At 36.3% G+C, this 23155-nt stretch overlaps 1 protein-coding gene across 1 annotated transcript in view; it reads right to left on the minus strand.

Moving 5' to 3' along the window:
* Positions 1–16291, minus strand: part of LOC124166912 (cuticle protein 7-like) — a 73977-nt gene extending 57686 nt beyond the window's left edge. The window contains exon 1 of the mRNA XM_046544623.1: positions 16112–16291. Coding sequence (XP_046400579.1) covers positions 16112–16135 — 24 coding nt within the window. The 5' untranslated portion in view covers positions 16136–16291. The remainder of the gene's footprint in view (positions 1–16111) is intronic.
* Positions 16292–23155: the final 6864 nt, after the last annotated feature.

A 23155-nucleotide genomic window follows, 5' to 3' on the forward strand; every position in this document is an offset into this window, starting at 1 on the left:
TGCACTTCCTCATAGCTAACTCGGTCTATTCGTCTTATCCTCATCATTCTTTTGCAGCACCGTATTTTGAAAGTCTCTATCCTTAGTTACTCCACTGCTCAAAAAGAAATCTAAATAGATTGAGGCACACTCACAATCAGCAGAGAGAAATTGCTCAACCTCCCACATCCCTACTATTGCCCCAGCTTGCTTTGTTATTGCCTCCTCTGGATTAATAGCACAGCCATACCCGGTTTTTAAGTGGTTCTTTACCCTCATTTCCGTTTCTATGAATATTTCAAAGCATCTGATGAATTTTTCTCCCTGTAATTGAACTTTTTGCGATTCATTCATTTGACCAATTTTTATTTTTGTTTCCGTACTTTTATTATAATAGTGTACGAAAATATTTTCAGCTTATACAGCACTGTTACGTCAGTGAAATTGCATTCATACTCGCAAGTTCAATTTTAAATATTTCCATATATTCTGTAGTCTTCGTTTTACTGTTCGGATAATCGAATCGAACCGAATGTTTATATTCGAAAGATGTTCTCGAAGGTCATTCCTTTCGGATGTGAATGCTCTTTATTAGAGCAAATATTAAATTGGCACAGAATACGGCATTAATAAGTATAGCTTTCACGCAGAGATGATAACAAGTTTCTAAGGCATTCAGTTGAGTTGCAGAAATTGCGGTCACAGGCATGCAACGTAGCGTCGGAGACAAAGCTCAATGGTCTGAATGCACGCAATGCAATGGCTTTCTCACATGAAGAAAGGGAAACGACTTACTCTTTCTTGTGCCATAGGACCTCAGCTGGTTTCATCGGCGTATTTATTTAATTACTATTGAGTTTCGCGAGATAAATGACTTCAACTGAGGGTAAAAACAGTAATTTACTTAGGTTTGTCGATTTCTAGTGACTTCTTATATTTTCTCACGAGAAGGTCACTTTGAGTGTCCATGATACATATATTTAGGTGGAGAAAATCATTTTGTAAAGAAGAAATAATGTTTTCCAGTGTATACATTCCCAAACTTCGACTATTGTGCCCAGGAGAGACCGCAATAAGTATTCTGAAGGCCCACAAGTTCTGCAGAAACTCTGGTGTTCAGTAATAAATGGGGTCGGAAAATGAAATACCTTAAATATAAGTTGTAGGTTGGATAGTTTATAATGATATCACTTAAAACTACTGAGCGTTGTCATGAATATTGGCTTACTAAATGTTTTTATGTGATTAAAGAAATAATTTCTTAATGTTGCAGTAAAAATATTCTTATGGTTATAAAACTATGATTAAAAATTTAAACCCCAAATTTTTAATCAAATTATTTATTGCTAGAATGGCTAAAAATCGTTGATTAACAAAATTCGGCCCATTTTTAACCAGTTTAAAATGAAAATTTTAAAAACTTTGTGATTCAACATAAATTCATTTAATTACGACCAGGGTGTAGACGGGGCTCGTCATAACCAGATGATTACGTGCCACGTCGAAACATAGGTCATAAATTCATGTGGGATTGCAAAGTGTTTTACTTTCCGTTACATCAAGCCGATTCCATGAAGTCACACTCGCTACAGCGAAACTAATCTCCAGTACTTAAGAACTCGTTGGCTTCCGCAGATACTATCAAGGATTCAAATTTTAACAGAATTTATAAATTTTCATTCTTGGAAAAAAACGTGTGTGCGGGGATTCTTAAAGCCTAACCTTGTTTTCTCTAGATTAATCATCGTATTATCGGTATTCGCGGCTCCAGCCGAAGGCATTTTGTTCCCAGTTTGGAAATTCCCGGACAGAGAACTTAAAGCGTGACCTCACTTCTTCAAATTAAGTTAACGCCCTGCGTTATGCAACGAAATGTGAACAAGCCTCTCAGTTCAGTATACCTTCAACATTTCAAGGAATTCAACCTTCAAGTCAAGAAAGCATCCTATTTTTTCTGTTATATTTCCATACAATCCAAATTTTGAACTATTTAACTTTAATTTCTGAAGTCATGGATGCACCTAATTTTCTCTTTACGTGGAATTCTTTACTTTATCTAAGAGTTTTTCTTTTGCTATTCAAAATTGTTGAAAATTACGAAGTTTTTTGAATAGTGAGGCAAATTTTTTTGGGAATATTTACTTTTAAATCTGTAAATGCTGAGGATCAATAAACTTAAATTGAATCTTATGTTATACGTCAATAAGGACTTTAATAACATAAATTAATAACGGTAAATAAAGCTCAATAATTTGTCCAAACGTTGGAAAATGTATTTTACTGTATCACTATCACTGTCACTAAACAACGTCTGCCTATCGCAATATGTATAATGTCACGCTGTTGTTTAAATCCTTGCAAGCCTGTTTATGTTGTCATCGGAACTAAAAATTCACCCTCATTTTTGCAAGTGGTTTTTAGGGTAATATAAAGTTATACAGAGGAAATTTTGGATAATTGGTTTGGTGTTGTGACATTTACGTTTACATGAAGACCTATTAAAACGACATTTACACCAGAATGTAAAATACCCTGTTACTTGCATTAAGTTAACATTAATAATTTTATTCCCAGTACTATACGAACTTGTTCCTCAATAACTATATGAGGAATAATTAATCAAGTTGGATCAGGTTCGAGTAAATAAGGATGGATTCCAAATGTCTCATAATAAAAATAAATACATTAGGGTACGATTGATTAGGAAGGGATCAGGATATGAATATTTTTGAAGATGGAATACCTGGAACATGAAATATAAAAGATAATTTTCAACGGACAGTTTGGATGGCAAAGGATACGATGCTTTGCAATATCAAGAGTTTTAAGTTATGGAGTTAACTGATAATATCTAGTGAACTTTATCATGACAATAAGTTGTGTAACGCGAAATTCCGCTTTTAAAACCCACGCTTGTGTGCGATATTGTTGTGCGTATATTTCCCGAAATAAATGACCGTCCCTGAAGAAATGAATGAGAACTTAGAAGGCATTGTTTCCACGGATACGAGGTGGTGTCGCAAACAGTATCCGGTCTTTAAAATAAATATACTGGGAATTGGGATACGGAAAAAGTCATTCACATGGCCTCCAGCGAGAGTATAGCAATGGGAATAAGAATCAGGCGGCTGCTTTGAACAAGGCGTGACCACGCGATATGAATTACAATGAGAAAAAAGTCTGCTACACTGCGTTTCCTAACGGAAACAATGAGTTCTTTTTTAATTTGATTATGGGTGTAATGAATGAAAATTTTAGAACGAGGAAAAAACTTAAAATACAACCATATAATCTTTTCTTTTCGGAGTAACTGGGTTGGATTGGTCGCGTAATGTTGGTTAATATTTTATTATCGCATTGTGTACTCAAATATGATACTCGATTGAGCTAAAACAGCGAATTGGTGTCCAATGGATTGTCCATTTACCGAACTTATCTCACTCCTAAAAATGAATTTTAATGATATTTGCTGGTATAGGCGCTTTCTACACCATATTTTGGCTCATATTTAAACTTTATAATCATTTTTGAGTATCACTATAATTTCGCAGAGATGTGTGAAATTCTTGAATTCATAATGAAGGTCTATAAAAGATAGAATACAGATTTGCAAAGGAAAGATCCAATTTAGGTTTATTAACTTATTGGTAGAAAAGATCTAAGTGTTTTGTGAAAAATGATTGCGAAAACCCACCAAGTTACATCACCAAAAAATGGTTTTAACATACCTTTTTAACATTTGGTTTTTAACTACCGGTCTCAAAAATCATTTTCAATAAATTTTCCTGTATTCTTTCCGATGTTTCCAGTAAATTCGATGTTTCCAGATAAATAACACAATCATTTCAGCAATAAAATGCCGTATTTCCTGAGGACAAGTTCAAGTTATCAACATCTTAAACGTATGTACATTTTTTCAATTTTTATTGAAATTTGTCAAAATCTTTCCTTCAACTTCTACCCCAAAATCTTGCCATTTTATCGGCAATAAATCTCCATTCACATAATTTGATTGCTTTTATTCCTCAATATATAAAAGGTAATCATACCAATTGACTAGTGAAAACAACCCCGTATTCGAAAATAAGTGAATTTTCTTGCTCAATGGATCAGAAGTTCCTAATTGTCATCCTATTTGGAACCTGAATATTAGACTCGTAAGTAAGCAATTAAACATCCATAAATTGTCTCTATGTCATACCGAAATGTCATGGAATGATAATAACTGTGCTGGCGATGATGGGAACAATATTAACTATAGTGATCCCTGTTATTTCTAATTAATAATCCTAATTAATTAAGTTCCCTATTAATTAAATAATAATAATTAAGTAATAGGGAACAATATTATGTGTTTCAACCTGCGCATACATAAGCACTAATTCATCCAAATTAAATATAATAGCAGTTCTACTTCACTCCAATTGGTCAGTTAGGCCTAATTACGCATTAACCCGTGCAATTGTCTGCAATCCGTGCAACGCACCCATTTGTTTTCGTCCAATTTGATAACATGCATCGAAATTTATTCGATATACAGTGTCATTTTAATTAGTGAATACCGCTAAACTTCTTACCCAATGAATCTATAGATTAAATGGCTCACATCAATTGCTTCAACACAAATTCTGGACTATAAGCCACTCCCTTAGTCAACGTAGATTATTTAGGCTCGGTTTTGCCGTCTTCCATTCATGATTTTACCTATTTCCTGTCAAAATATCTATCTTAGCGCCATGCATTTTTATCGCACTTCCCTTCAGCCTATTAGTAATATTAGCTATCTGTTGAATGATCCCTCTGTAAACGCCTTTAAGCACGGTGTGCAAAGCAAAACCTTTACCCTATTCCTCACCTGATTTTGAATTTTATCGAGATAAAGTCCAATGTTTTTATAAATCCACGCTGAGTTTTTTTTTACAGTTAAGCTAACTCACTCCTTTCACTGCGCTACTCATAACTACTCATCAATAAGAAGATGGGGTACTATGAGTATTTCGGAATTCCATGAGACTTCTGTGCAAAAATACTTCAGTAGCTTTTCTGACCTTCATGTGATATAAGCACAGGCTATGCCATCGGAGCCCTAACCTTTAGATAGTAATTTAAATTGGTAGATACTACAATTTCCTGCCTAAGGTTTTTTTTTCTTCTTTTTTTCAGTATTTTATTTAAATATATATGTGGTAGTAAGAATCTAATCTTAGCAATCCAGATACACCAAATTTTCGAATATTCTTCAAGTGTTAAAAAGGGTATTCATTGACGGCAATTTATACCAATTACCTCTCTCCAAGAGTATTTAATAATTATTTTTGATAAGACCTTTTGCCGTTTAAATAGAAATGGCAGAATTTTTAAAAGTTTGCTTAGCGAATTGTGATCAATATCTTTTCTAGATCTGCGTTATACGTTGAGAGATACCTCAAGGGTGTTGGACGAAAGGTAAGTTTTAACCAAACTCAATACACTCTGTACTACATTGTCACGCTACGCTTAGCGCGAACAGATACGCCTCCAAGCAACTGATTGGACATCTCATCAAGTATATGTAGCCCTATGCATCAAAAAGAGTTAATGAATTAGGAAATATCCTTTACAGTTCTGGAAACAAATTAACTGCACTATTTAAGTCATGGAGATGAGTCTAGCCAAGTGAATGTTGTATACACTCAAAGATAATACGCGAAATACAGCTTTTCTTAAGTTTTAATAACGCAGAGAGTTATTAATCGCCTAGCTACCATACCTAGTCAGAGGAAATTTTATACCATGATGTTGTGAAATCTCAATATGCCTTCTTACTCTATTGATTATTTCTTCCATTAACCATGTTAAAAATCAGATATCCCCTGTAAACATAAGAGAATTCCACTCTAACCTCATCGCAAAGTGATTCAAAATAACACGTTATTTGGAACACAATGTAAAACTTTTTATTTACCTGTATAAATACCAACCATGTTAAAAGTAAGATATCCCCTGTAAGTATAAGATAATTCCAATGTAACCTCACCGTGGTATTTTGAATCACAATGTGGACATATTACCATCTGTTACGTGCTATGTTAAACAAGCCTTCATACTTAGCCTCATAAAATTGTAAAAGCCCTCTATTTTGATATTTACCCTGATATTGGAAAATAAGCATTTGTAAATACTCTACGTGAATAATTTTTTTTCTTGCTCATAGCACAAGTCGAATGATGAGAAAAAAATTCCGTGACCGTCAAGAACAGGAAATGGTGGAGCGTTTTGACTAATCTAATCTCGCTCTTCCTCTGAGGAACATTTTCCGGATAAAACGAGGAAATGAAAATCAAGATCGTCGGTCACACGAGAGGTATTTTAACAGAAAAACTGCGCACACGAAGATATTGGACTGCTTCATTTCCTTCACGATATGCCCTAATTCTCCGCCTTTCTGTGTGAGCGCTCAATGCAGTTTGATTGCCGTCTCAAAGTGATAAGGAGCGAAAAAACAGCGGTATCTCCAGTTCATCCTTTTCGTTTCTTGTGTCGAGATTCTGCGCCATCGCTGTAATTGGACCCGAGAAAAAACGATCTCCAAGGATTTATAAGGCTTTGTGTAACTGGGTTATAAAGGAGGAAGACCGTCTGGAAGAAAATGTGCGGAGAAAAATTCTCCTCATGGAAACTACTGATCCCACCATTATTTGATTAAATTTTACGATGCGGAAAAGGTGTTCTCCGGATTTTAACGGCTGTATCTCAGAATCTGGAAAACTTATCCATGTATCAATTGTATTTTCCTGTTTTCTCACGCTTATGTAAAGAGTACAAATTAGATATTACGCTCTGAAATGTGCGCTTTAAAGGCATTTCGAAAACTCTCCAATTGATTACATCTTTGGGGATGTTCCAAGGATTCAATCATATTTCTGAGCACAATAGTAAACCTGAAAAGAATATCTGATGCAGTGATAGATCAAAAATAAGTATAGGTTTAAATGTAAGTCTAAATATTAAGTCCATATTTTTCATAATGAGAATTTGATTCCTATATTCATCATAAGTGACACCCTTTACCAATAACAATCGTCACTCTTATTGAATAATATTGTTGATATTATGTTATTTTAGTGAATTTTTGAAGCGGGACTTTAAGTGGAAGATATTAAACAATTTCAAAAAAATATTCTCTACGGTTGATACGGAAGAGCATTTTTTTCGAGTCTCCGAATAACTTTGATGAAGATTGTGTCAGGTGGGAAAACCCTAATTAATAAACGTCGGTTTAAACTTTTAGTGTCGCCCTAGAAGAGGACATAGCATTTTAGCATGCTGAGATGGAAAAATGTATAATAAGTTAAAAGGTCAATCTGGGCTATCAAATAAAAAGTTCATCCTAGGGTGGGACTTTGAATAACTGGGTTAATTAAAAGGAAACCCCTCTATAAAATATCTGGATTAAAATCTCGTTCTTAGAAACTCTTCATTTGACCAGTATTTGATTACATTTTCCGTCGCGGAAAAAAGGTCTCCTTGAGACTGTTAACGTCTGTATCTTTGAGTGTGGAAATCTAATTTGTGAATCAATAGCGTTTTCATGTTTCCTCATGCCTATAAAGTGCAGAAAATGGCAATAGGACTGTGGAAATTGGCGCTTTTGTGGCTTTCTGAAAATTCCCTAATAGCTACGATGCTAAAAATATGAAACTCATCCTTCTTAGCGTAAAAGTAAGATCTTTGATTTTTCACATGTATTCGATCGAAAAAATAAATAGTATTGGAATATAAAGGATCTTATTCTAATATTCATCGTGCTTTACATCTTTTATCAAAAACAATCCTTACTAGCATAAAAGACAAAAAATAAAAAGTATTAAAGTGATGACCCAAAAAATATAGAGAGTGCAATCATGTTATTCCATGTGACGGGCATGTTCTCTAAGATGGAATACTTTAAATTGATCATTACCTATGTTACAATTAGTCCATGAAATATTACTATTATACTCTGTTTTCAAATTACTACAAATGTGCTGCTAAAAGCTGTGATGACCTAATCCATGTATTAGTTTATTTTTGAAGATGGTACACGTAATCCCACTTGCTTGAAAATGTGGGTGCAAATAGGAATTTCAGGCATTATTCTGGGCGGAAATGGGTTAAGATTATTCAAAACAATTGCATATTTTGTGATACATGGAAGGTACTGAATGTCATGAGCACTTGATCTACCTAAAAAATTTTATCTTAATCTTAAGCGTCGATTTCAAATATTTCCTTCCCCATAGGATCTTGAATTCAGGAACATATCGTATTAGTGTCAATGTACAGCCTTACCTTGCATTGACCCGATTTAATGACGCTAGCTGAAGATTTCATTTTGTGGTTTCGTGGTCTTCTTCGTACGATCATGTTCAAACGATTCCTCACGACTCGACCACGATGACCGATGGAGATGATTACGTCACGGTGTGTATAGCATATCCGTGTGCGTGTTGATGTGAATACTGACTTGGTATATGACTTCACACCATCTGAATATACTTTTTTACATTGGCCACCGTGGTGGTGTATTCGTGCTTCCAAAGAGATTACTTTGATTAAAGATACTTGAGTGGATTTGAGGCCACAGTCAGCTCCCGAAATTTGCGAAAGTTTAACTGTGCTACAAAATATAGCTTTTATAGATATTGCAATTAATTTCGTTGTGAAGAATTTTAAGCGGAGGTTTTAAGTTAAGAGATCTCGTCACTCCCGTTGATAAAATCATGTTCCATCTTTTTTCGTGACGAATTCCTCGTTTAAAACGATGTGCTATCATTTTGAAGTATAGCCCAAGCGAAGAGAGCATTCCACCAAAAGAGAGGCCTGCTAACAGCGGGAAACTTGAATATCGAAGTAAGGAAATAATTTATAAGAACCTACATTAGGAGCATGCCCCTATATGGATGTGAGGCATGGACAATGACAGCAGCGGAGAGAGCAAGGATAGAGGCATTCGAAATGTGGTGCTACAGAAGAATGATGAGGATCAAATGGATCGACCGAGTTAGTAATGAGGAAGTCTTAAGAAGAGTAGGAGAGAAGAGAAGCCTCATGAAAACATTAATAAGAAGACGGAACAACCTTATAGGCCACATAATGTGATATGAGGTCCTGATGAAGACAATCGTCGAGGGACAAGTGTATGGAAAGAACGGAAAAGGAATACCTAGAACAAAATATATGGAACAAGTATAGAAGGATGAGAAAGAGAAGAAATATTAAGAAAGATTAGCGGAGAATTGAGTGGAGAACTGCATCAAACCAATCTTTGCATTGTTGACCAGTGATGATGATCATCATCATCATTTTGAAAGTTTCAAATTATTAAGATCCTCATTTATCTGTATCTCAAATATAAACATTTTATTCCAATAGAAACTACTTAGGTATGATACTCATATTTTGACTCCAGGCAAATATTGACAAAGATCTATTGTATATATTCTTAAATTTTCAAGGTGATAACGAAATCGTAACAAATAATACATCTCGATAAAGGCCGATCAAGACGGGGACATCAGTCCCTTACAAAATTGAAGACATGTTTCTACCCGCTTTGAACTTAAAAACGTGTTATTTAGCGTAAGCACGGGCTCAGCTTCGGGAAGTAGCGCAAAGTCAACATTGCTTTTAAGGAAGACGTAAAGGTTGAGTTATTATAATTTATTGTGAGGCGATTTCTAGCGGACCAATGATCGTCTATGCATCCTCGATATTCATGAGCTAGTGATAATCGAGGTCAATATGAACTTTCGCGCAGTACCATCGCATTGACGAGTAACTAAATTATATATTACGTTATATATCCTTCGCATGTCAAAGAAGTGGAGTCAAACATAAATTTCTCAATCATTGACCTTGGCAGGAATCCGTCAAGGCATCTTTGGCTGCGTATCTGCACTCTAAGGCCTCTCAACGGTGACACGTACCGTATGCATTTTAAATTAAGCTACTTAGTTGTTGGCACAACTCTTTCAAAAGGTTTTAATGGAACCCTCACACATCTAATATTCTCGGTGTGTCCTTCTCTCTTTGTAGTTTTTTTTCTTCTTCTTTCATAAACGAGTCGCTGTAAGCCTTCATTGATGGAGAAAAACGAACGTAAAAGATCTTAAAATTAAAAATTCTTCCACTTAAGTACATTTCCTGAATAAAATATTGCTATCTAAAAATCATCCTTGCGTGGAAGACTGCGTTTTTCAATAATAATTGAGGTTTTTGTAGATGTTATTCTGAGATGTATTCTCGAACGTACCGGGCAACTCTTCATGTATTTAACGGGTATTGTAATAATGCGATTGAAATGGCGACGGAGCGTTTAGTTGGTTTCGTCAATCAGAGAGAGATAGTTGTAGAACGAAATATTAATGGCATTTTATTCTCTCCTAAAGCTATCGGGAAGAATAATAGAGACGAAATCCATTTAATTAATCGGCATTCTCGTTAGAACTATTGAAGTTGTATTTTTTCCATTTTTAAAGAGTTTATCTTTGAATAGAGACTGAGATTTCACGATGAGACTTCTCGGTATTTGTAACCTGGTGTCGAAATTTATCTAGCAAGCTATTTTGCTTGTAGAATAAATATGTAGATGTTTTTAAAGTGCATGTTGATGCAACCTCTCTTCCTGATAAGTACTTCAGAGGCGATAATCAGGATACATTCCATTTCATTCCATTCCATTCCATTTCCACTCCTTCCCATAGTTTTGTATTGCTCTCCAATTTGGTCCATGTCAGCCCCGACTAACCTAAAATCCCTCGATTGCATCCCCCACTTCTTTGCCAAAATAGTTAGGCATAGAATCCCTCACTTACGCAATATGTCCTCTGATGCTGTATTGTCTTCTCTTTCCTTGTCTAATCTGCAGAATCTCAGACTTAAAACGGACTTCAACTTTCTACACAACATATTGAACTCGACTTTTGACTGCCCTGAACTCCTCTCACAGTTGAATTTTAGAATACCGACTCGTTCCACCCGCTCGCTCTCCCTACTCCACCTACCGATTCCCAGAATCTCCCTGACCAAGCGCTCACCTTTATATCGCCTCTCCTCCCTTCTAAATTCGCTCCCTCCTTCCATAGATCCTTTTTACCTGTCACGTAAAAAATTCACCGCACAAGCTTTGACCCATATGTCTGCTAATTGAATGTTATACTTCCCTACTGGTTAATTCTTTGTTTGTTTTTATATTGTTATTGTATTGTGTCTAATTCATGTATGTCAATGTTAAAAGTTTCACTGTAAATTGGCGTCACGGCTGTATGTGAAATTTACTTAAATAAAAATAAATAAATAAATAAATACATATGTAGATGAATATCTTAAGAGAACAGATTGACGGGGATTTATAACTAAAAGTCATGAGTAGTGTTACCAGTGAAAATGGCCCGAGGGCAATGGAAAGTTCGATGCAAGAAGGCATAAAAAAGAACTATAATCGGAAAATTAATCATGTGTGGTATTTTTTTACTTAGCGTAAATCGATTTTACAGTCATAAGGAGTAGTGGAGAATATTATGGGCCTGTTTTTTATGGTTCTATATAGTCAAATATATGTACAAGCTCAGTTTTTTTTCGATTTTTAATTCTGAAATTGATTGAAAGGACGTTATCTTATTTCTTAATGAGGTCTCTGTAAAGATTGGATTATGTCCGTGCTAGCTTATCTTGAGGGTGAAGTTACAATTTTATTCATTATCCAAATATGCCGTCGAACTTCGATCAAATGACCATACTATTCTCTCACCGATGAATTCATAATAATAATAATATAATTTATCAAAATATTAATAATATGTATTTCACTTTTTTATAATACATCAGAAGGGAAGTTTTTGCTACCTTGTATGGTTTATTACCTGGCGCTCTTGTAAATTATATGAGATTCCAAGTAAAGTGTCCCTTTTCGAATGGTCAGTGACTGCATCATCAAATATAGATTTTCTCTCTTTCTTCTTTTATAGTTAAGTTCTTCTGTCATATATTTCTTCCCGATCCGTAAGTCGATCTTCGCGCTTCTTTGGCATTCCTGTAAGAGCTTTAGCTTTTTTTCAGCTTGACCTGCCATTACACTAAAAGTTCACTCCTAAAATGCTACGCATAGACACATGGATTCTACACATAGAATTCGAGAAATGTTTTTTTACTTTTAATTCGTTGACGCAGTAACCTTCGTAGAATGTAATGTAATGGCAGATCCACACGGTTTATAACTTGAAGCTCTTATTAATATTTATTTTGCGTTGAGTATTGCTTCGCTTTTTTTGTGAAAATAAATTAATTTAGCTCAACAAGAACATTGTTCATTGAATTATCAAAGACGTTTCACTGAAATTAATTATATAATTTTTTGCTGGTACAAGATATGGTTTACTTAAAGTCATTATCGCCATGGAGGTATATCGGTGAAGTTTTATCGCTTTTCCTGAGTGCTGATTTCAATCATTGAGGCCTTCTGAACACAATATTGACAGCTCACGAATGTTCTTGAAATCCCACCACTCGTGGGAAGGCCACGAATATGAAAGTTTTTCGTATGACTTAATTATTTTTTGTTGGTAGTGCACCTTTTAATGAGATTGTGTCCAATAATTATTACTCTGCATTTGAATCAATTTTCATTGTTCCATAAAGCATTTTCTGCTGTTATTTATACTTTAATGGTGTCCTTCACATTACGTTTTTAACTTTAGAATATTATTTGATATCCAGGAACTGGTGATGATTTCTTAGAATGATTTGATGGTCTATCGTGGCGTGTTTGTAACTCTTCTTTAATAATTTATAATTTTTTTGTGATAAACAATTCGATACTACCCTCATCTGTTTAAACTCATTTATCCCTAAAGCTATATTTATATATTAGCGTACTATAGGAGAGTATTTGTGATGTAGATTCATTCGTTGTCAGAAGCGATGTATGCTTGGTGGAAGCTCGTATCACTTGCATGGGTGCTCACGTATAATAAAATGCTTTTTCGTAAACTTTAAATGCATATATGGTGTGTTTCTTGTTTGTGAAAACTCAACCTCTACGAAACTCTGTTGAGAAGACATATAAATTCATATGTTGATGATAGGATAATATAAGCATATGAATCATAATATGAACATATTGCGAAAAATTATAATTTATATGAGGATAAGTCGCATTTCAAACTTAAGCATAAAATATTCACCTGTAGTTATGCGCGGCCAAGATTAAGTTTTACAAAAAACAAACAGTCTTCGAGGTATTTGGCCCTTCATGGGTAAGACGCTGCTCATAGCCCAGTTTTTATTTCCCTTCCCTTTTTCGACGTGTTACATTTAATAGCGGTAATTTGTATGTCTTGGAGGTTACGGTGGTGAAACGCTCATGAAAGTAGAACCTTAATGGAAGAGTGATTTTTTACTTTATATTCGTTGACCTGAACGCAATGCAGAAAGTTCAATGCTCGCATGCCTCTAGAGTTAGAAACAGTATTCTCTCCGATCTCTAATCATTTATCGTCGAATCAAGCCACTTGCTGCTTAGGAGACTGAACTAACTAGAGTACATTTTAGGATATAGATCAAATGGATAAAGAGTTATAAATTATCTCTGACTAGTCAATAAACTTCTAGAGTTATAAGCAATATCCTCTCCTACAACTAATCACAAATCGTCGAATAAAGTCACTTGCTTAGATTAGATTTTCGGATTACCTTTAACTTTTATGCAGCACTTGCTAGCTTAAACTCAGGATGGCTCCGGTGGAACATGAATAACCCAATGTGATAGCACCAGCCAGGAGAGGTTGAGGTGACTTAGGAAAAAGCAAGGCGTAAGAAAACGATAACGTTGCTAAATGTCAGCGGATCATCCATATAATCTATTCTCTATTCGGCTCATTCCTCATCGGTGTAGGGTAATAATTGATATGTGGGTATTTTGACACGTGAATGGCATCCGCTATCCTTTTCCTCCTTCGTCATCTCTTAAAGTACAGCACAGAAATATAAAGTCCTAAAACTTGCTAAGAGTATATTTCCCTGTTTTATGTGACTGTCACTTTTTGAAGGTAGATAATAGACTGTATTTTTAATTCGGCAAATTATATTTCAATAATTGATGTTTGTTTTCCGGGTTAGTTCCGCGTCGATTCATTTTTGGCGGACGACAGTTTCGGGCGCATTCCAGCTCCAGTCTTTGGGTCCAAAAATAAATAATAATGTTAATCTCGCTGACCTTAACCTCAAAGCTATTTCGCATCCGCTGCCATTCACTAGATTTCTAAGGCATGCGTTTGTTTAACAGTCGTGCAGTAACTTTTTTCTTTCATCCTTATGTCTTTATCTTAATCACCTTGATTGAATAATAATGGCACTAATAATGACAGCCTTTCAAAAATTTCACTAGTCCGTGATTTTAAAGGAAAATGAATTTGAAATTTGGCCTTCCGCTTGCATTTAAAATATAAAATATCTCCTCCCAGATTTATGATTAGAGCACCAAATTTTCGGCCAACTCCTTCAATGTACTTACTGAAAAACTTTGCTGAAACAAGCAATAGAAACTTCGAATTTAAATTGATTGAGTCGGACACAATGATCTTTGATCGAAAGACCAATTAAATGACATTTTTGGAACAATGGTTTTTGTAAAAACTTGTATAATCCTCACAATTAACACCAGTTAACGTCAGTCTTTATTGTGTTGAGAATTTGTCAGGGTTTTAGTTGACATTCTTATGAAAATTAATTTGGAGAAAATGAGCAATGGATTTGGCACAGTTTTAATTGATCCATTAGTGACCAAAATAACCTCAAATGTAATTATATCAGAGACTTTTGGCAGTATAAAAATGTCCTAATTAAAACGAGACATGCAGATAGATCGTCAACAATGCGATACCTCCACTGCACAAGCGCTCAACAATCACTCACCGAATCAAATCCACTCATCTACTCGCCCAACAATACGCTTACGATCAGCTGGCAATAGCTGAAGCACAAACGCTCACCTCCAAAGCTTGGAAAATTGGAGGTAAGCGTTTATGCTCCGGCTACTGCCAGCTGGGCGCATTCGTATTGCTGGGCGCATATATGAGCGGATTTGATGCGGTGGGCTATTGTTGAGCTATTTTGCATAGTAGTTATCGAATGGGCATCGAAAAAAATCTGCATAATTCAATAAAAACTAATGTTTCCAACTATAAGGAACGCATAAAGTTTCTTTCTAGTAAAAGCCTAGTTGAGATCCCCTGTTACCTGAGGAAACAGTATTAACAAGGAGAGCCCTACAGGCCAGATTGATATCTTTTTTATGCCAGAATAGTTTTCGATAAGGTTCGCACCAAGGCACCGTGTAAACAAAAGTTCGAATAAGTACAAAGTTCATTTCAATTATATATTAATGACTTCCATAACGTCAAGTCTGTAATAGTTGATCGCATCTGTGACTAAATTCTTTTGAAAACCTTTTAAGAAATATGAATCCTCATAAGCCAATGTGACGGTACCGGGGTTTCCAACATGTTAATCGTTGTGAGACTTTAATATATTCGTAGAGGAGGAGGCGTTTAAACTTATTACAAGATCAAAGTGATGATTGAAAGTAGTCGAAGATTTTTCAATTCCATGGGGTATTCATAATTTACATTGGCATTTTGTATAATATGATAATAAGTTTAATGTAAATTGACATTTGTATGCTTTAAATTACGGTTATGTTGACATTAAAAATGTTATTACCACATAAATCCATGAAAATGACACATATTTCTGCTGTCTTACTCACTGGTCAAATTTTAAAGATCGTGCAGGACAAAAATCAGAAGTAACGAGACTTTGCACATATCTATGTCACAACTGAGACGTGTGAACTATATGGAAGATACCAACAATCACACTAAAAGACAGTTAATCAAGATTAATTGAAGTATCATAATAATAAAACAAGCATGGGTCCATCTCACGAAGTTACGCCACAGCGCGAAAATTTCACCCAGCGTGCTTTCGCTATTACGCGTCAAAGTCGCTAGATATCTCCCTGAATCACAGAGTTATTCCTTCAGAATCCGAAGGGTATTCAAAAGGATTATTTGGGAAGACACTTCGAGGGTTGTCACTGGAGTGTGGCACGTACCTTGGCATTGCTTATCCCAAACATGTCCGCTTCTTTTGTCTCCTCGCGGGATCTGTCCGCCGTCTGTAAATATTCCAGATATGGATAAGAATCTTAACACTCTCTCTCTCACTGTCCTCGCTGGTCGAACGTCGAAGAGCTTTTGAGTGGATCGCCGTGAGTACGGAGTGAAAGCTCCCTCGGCCTCTTCTAGAAGGCACACTTTAATGAGCCTGGAGGGGGAAGTGGGGGAGGTAGGTGGAGGGGGAGGGGTTGAGATGGAAGTGGAGATTTCAACGCCTGGAAGTCGAGGAGGGGAAACCGGAGATGTCAGTGGAGGTGTGGTCTACGAGAGCACGTAGCCTCAGAATAGAGCTAGCTATGCCGTAGAAGCATTATCGCCTGACCGTTGTAGATATTATCCTCTTCAGTTGCTAATTAAGTGTTCAGCGGAAAGGTTAACAGGATTTACATCGCATGGGTCCATCTCTGTAGACGACAGTTTCCTCGGAATAGGGTGGTTTCCTATCAGTTTTTTATTGCCTAAATCGAAAGATTATTACTCCTGGAGTACCTACGTAATTCACGATTTTAGATTTTCAAATGACGATATCTATTTTTCGCGGTAAAATGAAAAGTGAAAATGTTCAAGCGCGCGAAAACGCGACGGCTAAGTATGAATGCTGGGAATTCTCCGTGTGACGTCGTTCTGGTTCCCGCTGCCACAAGTGAGGCAACCTTGGGGCGAGGCTTTGAGCGCTGATACGACGCAGGATGCTTTCAGGTAGCAGAGTACCCTGCTGGCTGGTAGCGCTTGGCTTAAATAAGGATTATTAATACCTTATCAAACGAAGAAAACTTTCCGACCTTAGCCAGTTTTAATAGGTGATTATAAATACATGTTTCCCTGAGCTCTGTGCCTCATGCATGCATTGGTAATCTCAGACAATGTAAAACTCCTATCTACTCGTATAGAAACTAGGTCCCTGTGACGTCACGTGGAGTGGCATCGCATGGGCGCCAATATGGCCTTTTTCAAATGAGGATAAAATTGATCATTGCCATTCGTCTAAACCGGTATTTCTAAAACCAAATAATTTGTATATTATGAATACACTAATGGTGGGTAACGAATAGTAATCAATGTCTTTCGTTTTCTTTGATGAAGGAAACTACCCTATTGCAGCTGGGTTCTTAAGGTCACTGAATACGTGACCTTCAGTGACCTAAAGAAGACAGCTGCAATGTTGGTGAAACTGTCGTCTGCATATATGGATACACGCGGTGTAAATCCCGGGAACCCCTCCGCTGAATCCTTGGGACAAACGGAGGAAATAAAGGGGAAATCATTTCAAAGTGCCTATTTCAGGGGATGGAACATTAATTAGGATCGGTTGACATGAGAAAAAATCACTCTCCCTGGTCTCGAACCGCATGCCGCGAGCTATCTGCTCACTCGCAGATCATTATGCAAACTACCCAGAATCCGTGAACGGATCGGGTACGGGAAAATCGACTAATTTCTATATTTCTCGTGAGCAATATAAATATTCTCGCCATCTTCGCCACACCGTGAAAGCCTAGACAAGTAACTAATTAAGTGTGTTGACTTATTGGCTCTTGACCCTTTAAAGATCGAACTAACTTACCTACTGATTTTTATTATTTTTTGCATATCCCATTTATTTACGACTAATTAAAAGATATTATGAAAGGAAACCCGGGAAAAAATTTTAAATGCGTTTTCAAGCATGTTTCCTAATGGGAACATGTCACAAATTTTTGCCGTTGCTTTAAAAATAAACATACTTTTGCCCAAAAACTAAATTTGTCAATGTAATATTATTGATTTTTTAATAAATGAGCATATGTTACAGGAGAACGAGTGTAGGGAAAAATATCGAATAAACCGCAAACACACTACAGAGGTGATGGAAATAACAAATTTTGAAAAGGTATAATTAACGACCAATGTATAGCAAGATATGCGATTCACTTTAAAAAATACTTTCATGCTTTATTTACATATCAAAAGCTATAAAAGTTATCACAGATAAGAAATATAAGTTTCATCAATTTTTATAAATCTGCTCCCAAATGGGAAATTTGGACTGCAAACACTTAAAGATTACGACAGTTGTGTTTTCGTTATCTCTATTAATTTGAGCTTCCGATCAGTCAAGGCTTTTGTAAAAATAATCATTCCATCCATCTCATGCGGAGTTTGATCGAAGCTACGCCGCAAATCTTGGATATTGCTCCATTTATCTCTAGTTCTGTAACCGTCATCACTGGTTAACGAGCCTAAGGTTGGTTTGATGCAGTTCTTTACTCAATTCTTCGATCAGCTAATCTTTTTATACCTACAAATTTCTTCTTTTTCAAATCCCTCGTTGCCTGTTCCAAATGCTTCATAACCATAGTAATTATTTATCTGAAATAATGGTATAATACAGCCATTTTTAATAAAGAACCTGCAACATTTTCACTGCCATTCACCCTTAAGGTTGTTTTCGATGAGTTACGTTAGAGCCTACCCTAGACTAAATCAAAGGCGTTTAAAATCCCTGCAGTAAGGGTAGCGTTTCCTTTCCCTGGGCCACCAAATAACATGAGGATTTAACATATTTCACGAACATCCATTTGGCGTTTCTTACCCATAAAACGATGGTGACAGCTGAAATTTGCCACCATCTGCGATGGTTTGGCTCTATTAAAAAATTAAATTCTCTTGTTAGCATGTTAATCATGCTACCTAAAAGCACTATTTTCGATAGGCAGGCGCATCACTTCTTATTTATGTTGGTGCCACTGTATACGTAAATGGGTACATGTTTGAAGATAGGAGCCGTCTTCGGTAACTTCGGAAAATTACTGGAATTTGCCACCATCGATGTTGACGGTAGGTATCGATAGCAATAGGATTGGTAAATGGTATATGATTAACCAATGGACATATATACATTAATTATTAACATTTCACTATTCGATGCTCACGACGTGAGAATATCCACAGGCTATACAAAGTTAATTACTCACCAATGAAAATAAGTGACCATCATCTTACGAGCAACACAGATTTGAAGGTCGGAGGTCAACAGAACACGTTGACCTTCGACAAATGGTTCAAATGACCCACTACCCATTTCACTTTTTCACTCGTTAAGGGCGGAGTTAGTTTAAAATAAGTGTGGTGAAAAAACATTGATGTAAATAATTTGTGCGTAATTTTTTTTATAACGGGCAGGAAGGGGTGGGCGTAGATAGAAATAGGCTATATTTACTTTGTAATTTTGGAGAAGATATTTTCTCAGACAAGGAGAAACATATCCAGCGTTTACCGTCGTACTATGGTAGGCGTGATCATGAGAATAAAATAAACTAAATTGACTTCAAAACAGAGATATTTAAAAGGTCGTTCTTCCCTCGTAATGTTAGGGAATGCAACGGTGTCACAGTTAATAGAATAAATGGCGTAATTCGACTCATTGCATGTTTTTTTCTTCCACCTTGCAATGATTTGCTATAGGAATTACTACTTTTTGACGATTTTTGTCTTTGTATGAATATACGCGTAAATTTTGCTATAATGCGTTATATATGTGACCATACGGTGTGCATATGGCGGTCCTCTTGCATGCTGCATTTTGGTGATTGATCACCCCCTACCAAACACCCTATAGTTATTATGATTTGTTATGTTGTATTATGATAGACGTATCATGGTTTGCCTGCCTGGCTAGGTTATCCCTAATCAGAGTATGGCTGTTTGCGGTCTTCCAATGTTGTTTGTTGTAACCCCATGATGTAAATGCGAAATAGAGCTGCTTTTGGGGTGATGGAGATAAGAAAATATGAATAAATACTCTTTGGCTTGAAATTACATTTCATCTGCATTAGTTTTTTTAAGCAATTCATTCTACGTCTCTAAATGTTAAAGTTATGCTTAACACAGTGTTAATGAGGCAGGGTATGATGCAGATGTAGATAAAGCGAATAGCTTACATCAGTTTGAAGCTTCAAAACATCGTTTGATCTTGTAAGGTTAAAAACTCAACATTACCATTCTCTGTTCTTGGAGCCATTGCATTCCCTGTCATCCGGATGGTGTGAGGGAGGCCCATAGAGTGAGGCAGTCTTGATTTAGGTGAGGGGGGGTCTGGCGTGCGAGTGGGTTGTGGGAGAGTGGAAGTAGGCTGGCGTGGGGACGAGTTGAGCAATGGACTGCGGCCGGGCACGGAGATTTGAACGACTGCAAGGACGCTGAGCACATGATGCACTCACCATTATGTGCATATCACATCGCGTATTTCGTAAAATCTTATGGCGAGAGTATTCGTGGAATGCGGAGTCATGGAGGAAGCTGGTGCTGTGGGATGCATCCTTCGAGATGTTAAGAAATGAAGTTTATGATTGCTATTTCACTGTCAGCTCTCTGTTTCTTTGAAGCTTTGACTAATAATTTTAGAGGTTCATCTCTTATTATAAAGTAAATCCTTTTAGCTACTTCTAAGCTTTGCCTTTGACGGCGAGGTACACTCCTCTCCTGCCATACAGTAGGTTGCGGGTTCGAGTCCCGCAAGGGTATTGGAATAGGATATTTATGAATAGGGCATGGTTGTTTGTGGTCCTCAAATGTAGTTTGTTGTAACCCCACAATGAATTATTTCTATGCGACAATTAGGTTGATGGATAAAAGTTAATGAATGCTAGGAAAAATTATTTGGCTGGAAATGATGTTTCACCTGCATTGATTTTTTAAGCGGTTAATTCCATGTTTATTCATGTTAAAGTTATGCTTAACACTTGTGCTGATTAACGTGGTTCATTAGTGAGGCTATTCAAATGGCAAAGAACGAAAAATTCAATAAGGTAGAAAGAAACACATATTTAAATTCTTGAAAACATTTATTTTTGTAATGTCGAACCACCTTGGAATTAACTTGAGCACTTATCACTAATTTTTACTTGGAAATTTTTATAAGGTAGACCCAATCTGCTGAAAGCACCTTATATCTGAATTAGCATCCCAATAGTTGAAGCAAATGGAATTGAGCAATTCCTTACAAGGATAATGGGGATTGAACTAAAATTTAACCATTCGTCCGACCGTCTTCATTCAAAACTTGGCAATTCCTTCCGTGTAGAGAAAGCAGTGTCTTCCAGTTAATGCCATTTTAACAATGGAGCTACTCTGTATTATTTCACCTGCTTATACCTCTATCTGCGACATAGTGGAACTGTTGTCCATGCAGTGTACACAGACCTTGATTGGGAACAAAGGAGGAATATATCTCTCGTAGACATAGCAAAATTATGTGCATGAATTTTTTAATTTCATTCCATTTAACAATGAAGTCTCTATTATAATCCGTCTCATCAAATGTATTGTTTTTCCCCATTAACCTCTATTATCTAATCGTATTTCGTTCTATTTCCTTATAGTTCACTTTTCCTATTTATTGACAGTAATCTATTGCTCTTCTTCCCCATTGCGTAAAATATTTCATGTAGTGCAGTTTTCACTTAACTTTCGCCCCGCAGTATACCTTCCATCCCAATCCTCCTATTTTCCCCGAATAATAATGCAGTTTCCTCTCCTCGCCAACCACAGTTTTCCTTTTCCTATCTTAATGAGAAGAGAGACAGCAAAATAAGGTAGTTTTATTTTTCAAACAGGTGCCAAAGAGAGTGATGTCAACTCATGCACGCTTCAAGGCGTCAACAAAAACAGCACGAAAGACCAAAACCACCAAAACACGCGCGATATATATCATAAGGACCCGAAGAAAATATGAGTTGTAAAGATAACAGTGCGCCAAAAGCCAAATTAAATCTCAAAGAAAAGAGAAAATATACAGAAATAGATGAAAGCAAGGATGAGGAGGGTCGGGTTATACGTAGAAGGAATCTTATAGAATAGCTTATCGAATCGAACGAATAGAGAATTATTTAATTGAGACGTTAGCTAAACTGAGAAATTTCCCTCTCATATTTTCATACATGACCTCGACATAACTAACTAACTTCATTAATTAGGAGATTTGGTAGAAAATAAGGGCAATAGATTCAAAAATTAAGAGATTTAAAAATCAATTATTCACGCAAACAATCAGAAGCTACCATAACTTGGTCTAAAATTTGAAATATCGAATTTAGTCTGGAAGTGATAGATATTTATGGATGATATCATGCATATATATACTCTCGCATTACCATTAATACTAAATCAACCATTTGCATTCGGCATAAAAACCTACACTGTAACCTCCTGGATTCTACCGCTAAGTTCTTCAGATAAAACAGAGTACAATTTGGTTAGAATTGGATATTAGATGGACATGTTTGGATGTTGCGTCTGAAATAGAGCTCCATGGATAGGATTTGCTTGAGCATATGCATGTGACATTAAAATTGGATAACTGAGGAGATAAATGTGCTGCTTATGATTTTGAAAAGTGCATAATGAGATTAGGATGATTATTTACGTTGATAGAACCAGAGATTAGGATGTATAGTCGAATTTTGTGTGCAATGAGCACTCGAATAAAAGTGAGCCCAAACTTCACCGTGCGTATTAAAGTGAGTGGAATGAATCAAATTATAAGTTACTTGAACTTACACCTAGAACCTTTCGTAATAAATACTCAAGAAGAAGATGTTGTCTATTTTCAATAGCTTATACACGCTGGTTTTTATTTGCTTTGAGAATATTTCCTGTGTTGAAAATTCCCCATTTGTTTTACATTGCTTCCTCCTCTACAAACCTCCTTTATGACTCATTCTAGGGTTTTAGTTTCGCTCTGCAGCTGCTGATTATTATCCGGGCTATTTCTAAGTGGAAGAGATGTTCTAAATAGCCGCAGAGGTTCATCCCAAGGCTGTGACTCTCATCTCGATCCGGGTACTTGAGGAGAGGCACGGATCATCTCTCGCTGTGGGAAACGAGCTTCTCTCGCAACTGCGGTCGGTCAACGGCCCGCCCTGACATTTATCCCTCTTCCTCTGAGTCTGCCCAAGGGAATCCCACCAAATCTTTCCCACAGATCGCTCTTACTAAAGACA

This window comes from Ischnura elegans, chromosome 10, assembly GCF_921293095.1.
Source record: "Ischnura elegans chromosome 10, ioIscEleg1.1, whole genome shotgun sequence".
NCBI classification, from domain to species: Eukaryota; Metazoa; Arthropoda; class Insecta; order Odonata; family Coenagrionidae; genus Ischnura; species Ischnura elegans.